The sequence below is a fragment of the Merops nubicus genome, unplaced genomic scaffold (genome assembly GCF_000691845.1).
Source record: "Merops nubicus isolate BGI_N331 unplaced genomic scaffold, ASM69184v1 scaffold15145, whole genome shotgun sequence".
NCBI classification, from domain to species: Eukaryota; Metazoa; Chordata; class Aves; order Coraciiformes; family Meropidae; genus Merops; species Merops nubicus.
The window spans coordinates 34,358-38,550 of record NW_008609065.1 but is presented as its reverse complement, the minus strand read 5'-3'; the positions used below and the strand labels follow the sequence as shown (position 1 = coordinate 38,550).

General features: G+C 35.8%; 1 protein-coding gene across 1 annotated transcript in view; it reads right to left on the bottom strand.

The window, feature by feature from the left end:
• Positions 1-1,499: 1,499 nt before the first annotated feature.
• The window catches only part of LOC103773139 (ubiquitin carboxyl-terminal hydrolase 47-like), a 24,412-nt gene continuing 21,718 nt past the window's right edge, over positions 1,500-4,193 (bottom strand). The window contains exon 15 of the mRNA XM_008940495.1: positions 1,500-1,633. Within this exon, the coding sequence (XP_008938743.1) occupies positions 1,500-1,633 (134 nt within the window). The remainder of the gene's footprint in view (positions 1,634-4,193) is intronic.

The following is a 4,193-nucleotide window of genomic DNA, read 5'->3' as shown; positions in this document are numbered from 1 at the left end:
GCGGAGGCCTCGTGGTCCCAGTCTTCCTATGGCTTAGCCCCAAACAAAAGGAGCCACCGCGGAGGCCTCGTGGTCCCAGTCTTCCTATGGCTTAGCCCCAAACAAAAGGAGCCACCACCCCCACCTATGCAGGTGTAAATCAACAGACTTTGGGGCATTAACCCAAGTGGTAAGATTGTCTATGGTCATCCACAACCGCAGTACACCCGGGTGATGTAATGTAAAAAACTCAAGTATAAATATCACCCCAATGTCGGCCCCAAAACTGGGACAGGGTCGACTCGGAACCACACCGATGACAGGAGGGACTGACGAATTCGCTCCTTCACCATCCCCCCCACTTGGGATGCCGTGTGGGTAAGATTATTAACCTCAGCCAACACTGAGAGACAGACTTTTCCTCCCTGGGTGTATTCATATTTCTCCTCAGGTGCATTTCTGTGCTTCCCTGAGTGTACCCTTGGTTCTTGTCGCAACTGTACTGTTTCTTGGTCTGTTGTGTTTTCTGTTCAACAAGCTTATCTATTTGCCAGGCATCCGGGCTTACAGCGGGCAAGTTGTTATTGTTTTGTGTGTGCACACACATATATAGACCTGGTGTGTTGCTATTAGCAATAAACCTTTAGCTATACCCGTAGCTTTTAATTTTATCACCGGCAATCCAAAAGACCCTTCAAACCATTTGCCTCCCGGTCTGCGTCTGTCGCATATTCAGTGCCAGCCACAACTATGGGATTTATCCCCCCCCTTTTCACAATACATTTCCTCTCCTGTTTCACACAAGACTGGATTTATCCCCCCCCTTTTTGCAACACTAAGGTACAACATCTACAACCAGAACATCTTTAAACTGTATGCAGTGTACAAATCCTCCAAACCAAAATGCAGACAGGAACAATGAATGTGAAATTCCTTTTTCACATACAGAATTACATATTTTGCAACCATAGAGAACCTGCTAATAAAACAATGACTTGATTCATAGGTAGATTAGCTAGCTGACTGTCATGCTTTTATGTTACTGATTTCATACTTTGTTTATTACTATTGAATCTACGGTTGGAAAAAGATTCTGCTCTTTCTGCCAAATAACTATTTTCATTTAGTTTAAGAAACATTTCAGAAAACAAAGGGTCACAATATGAAAAGATTTAACAGTATGAAACACCTAATAAGGCATTACATAATCTCTGGAATTAGTTTTCCAACATTCAATGATGATTCATTCTATGATTCTGATTTTGCAGAAAGTAAGTGCTGTCACATCAACTACAGTTTTGATTTGGTTTTAATACCAATCCAAATTCACATGGAATAAGTCAACTCAGCAAAAATATGTAGTGAATAACAAACTTTCATTGTATAGAGGCTTCCAACAGGTGTACAATTAACTTTAAAGATTTGTTAAAACAAATACACTTAACAGAAAAGTCTTTTTATTGTAGTAAAAAATTACTATTTACTGTTGAAACATTTCTTACTGGAAATGTATTTTTACTTTACTTAGTAGAAATTCTAACCTTGCACGTGTTGCGCTCAATTTCACGTTGCCTCTTTTCTTGTTCTTCCAATTCTCTCTCTTTCTGTACCAATTGTTTAATATGCTCTGGATATTCATGTGCCTCAAGAAACTCTGCCAGTAAAACAAAACAATAGGTTTTTTTTTTTTTTTTTTTAAAAAGTATTTTTACACAGTGGTCAACATCTTAGGAAAAACAGGCATATTTAATAGTTATCTTTCTTACCTTCTTCCCTCTCCTCTCCACCTAAATTTCCCACTATACCTGTTCTCTTTTTCACAATTGAAATGAAATGGAAGTCAGCCTTTTATTCCCCCCAATTATATATCAGCAAGACAAGAAAATGCTATTGGCACAAGATGCGTATTCCAGTATCAGTAAGGGAAGCTCTGCTCTTTTAAATACACTAAGACTGATGACAGCACTTAAGCCTCTTTTTAGAAAAACACCAAATTCTGTTCTAGAAAATGAGTTAGCTGATAATATACGTCAGACAATGTTGTCCATATTGTGATAAAATAGATATTACACTTAACATGGATTAGTGTACTTCATAAGATTTTGTCTCCGAAACAAAAACAGAACATGCAATACTTCATAACACTCCAACAACAAAAAATCAACTTTGGCAATTAGAGCTGTCTTCCAGTCCTGGTGCCAATTCTATCATGAGGAACTCAACAAATAATTTTTCAGATTCAAAAATGGGTTCTTAAAGCAAAGACATCTCTTGACCCACAGACTTTGTCTATGGCTGCTGTTTATTCTTAACCTTCATACAATTTACAATCATTCCCTGTTCAGAATGAACAGTATTGTTGCAATGATTGAAATACAGAAACAATATGATTTTTTTTGTTGCTCTTAAAGAGACTTACTACTTTATCATTTGTTGACAGAAGGCTTTAACAGTATCCTTGTGTTGAATTCACTTCACAAATATATAAAGTATCTACCTACTTAAGACACTGTTACTTCATAAAGTTCCCTATACCATGAATTCTCAGAAACAAAGAGAAGCCAGCAAAATTAGTTTTGTGAAATACTTAGTTTTTCCTCCCCCTACTTCCTCAAAGTTCTATTGTTCAACTTTTACATTTCTACCTTTTTCTCTCTGTGGAAAAAAAAGTAGAAAAGTCAAAAATAACATTATCAGAAAGCACTCTATGTTTTGCTGCTAAATATAGATGTGGTTTTTGTTTATCAGGACATTGAAATGAGATGATAAATTTGCTCCAAGTATTACACAACACTTTTTAGAATATACTGTTACAGAAGTAGCTCCATGTCTACTTTTATTAATTTTAGGATTTAACTAGGGTTTTTAAAATAAAATTTAGTATAAGTGTAGGTTTTCTAAGCTTTTATTAAAAAAACTCCACACAGCAAAATAAAAGACAAACAAAAACACCCAAGCAAAAACACCACCAAAAAAACCCAAAATATTAAAGCTTGCTTTACTCATTCTTGTAGTGCTAGTTTTTTCCTCTTATTCTTGCTTATACTCATCTTCAGTTTCTTATGGTGGAACTGAAAATTTTACCCCTTCCTTTAACTACTTTTTACTACTAAAAAGTAGTTAAGAGAAGCAGACAGCTATTCATCTCCCTCCTGAAATATTTACAGCAGCAGATCAACACAATCTCATTTTCAAAGATCTTTTACTCCCATGTCCACTGGCCAGGTTACAAGCTGGTGTGTTATGAAGTCTCTCAAGTATACAAGCCTTTTCTACACTTGCATGCTCTTCAAAAAGAATGAGTATGCCCCAAAAGGAGCTATACAATTTGAGGTGCCAAAGGTTTCAGTTGCTAGACTCTATTAATATGTAGTTTCAGTTTACCAATTAAGAAGAAAATAAATTTAGCTGTCAAAATATTCTCCCTACAAAGGGAGATTTTAAGATTCTTGAGAGCTTGAATTTATTCTTTGGGATGCTCAGCCTCTTGACATTTAATGAAAAAGAAAAATAAAGAAGCAATGCAGAGGTATTAGAGGTTTTTTACCTGTCTTTGTAAGTTTATGTTGCTTCCCATCTGCTCAAGTTATTAAGAAAACTTATCCAGTGACTGGTGCCTTTTTTCTCTCTCTTTTTTTTTTTTTTTTTTTTTTTTAAATTTTAGGGCATTTAAGGTCTGAATTTAAGTTGAACTACATACACTCTGAAAACTTAGTGTAGGCTGTTCTATTTATCGGTCTAACTCCAACCAGGCTACAAGCTGACAAATTTCCCTTTATAAGGGCAGACTACTGAATTTTTAAGTAAAAATACATACAGCTTTGACACTGCAAGGAAATTAATATTTGACTCAATTCAACCAGTCAGAATACTAACAAAGTATTTGATTCTTCAGGCACGCTGCCTATGAGGGCAAGTGTAGCTAGCCACCCTTCTTCTGGTTTCCTTTCTACAGCTGTGCTTCTACCAAGGGAATAACAAGGGGAAAATAGACAACTAACTTGCTTCCCTCTATCTGATATTTCATCTACTACTGCATAGTTCAGGTGTGTTCAGATTTTAAATGAGAAACTTTTAAGTGATTTCAAGCAAATAATACAGTAGTTTTGGAAAAAGTCTACATAAGCAATCCTGAAAGTTTACAGTTAATAGTAATATTAATAGTCTATGACCCTATGAAATTAGCCAATACTCAAAAATCTTCCAACCAGGCA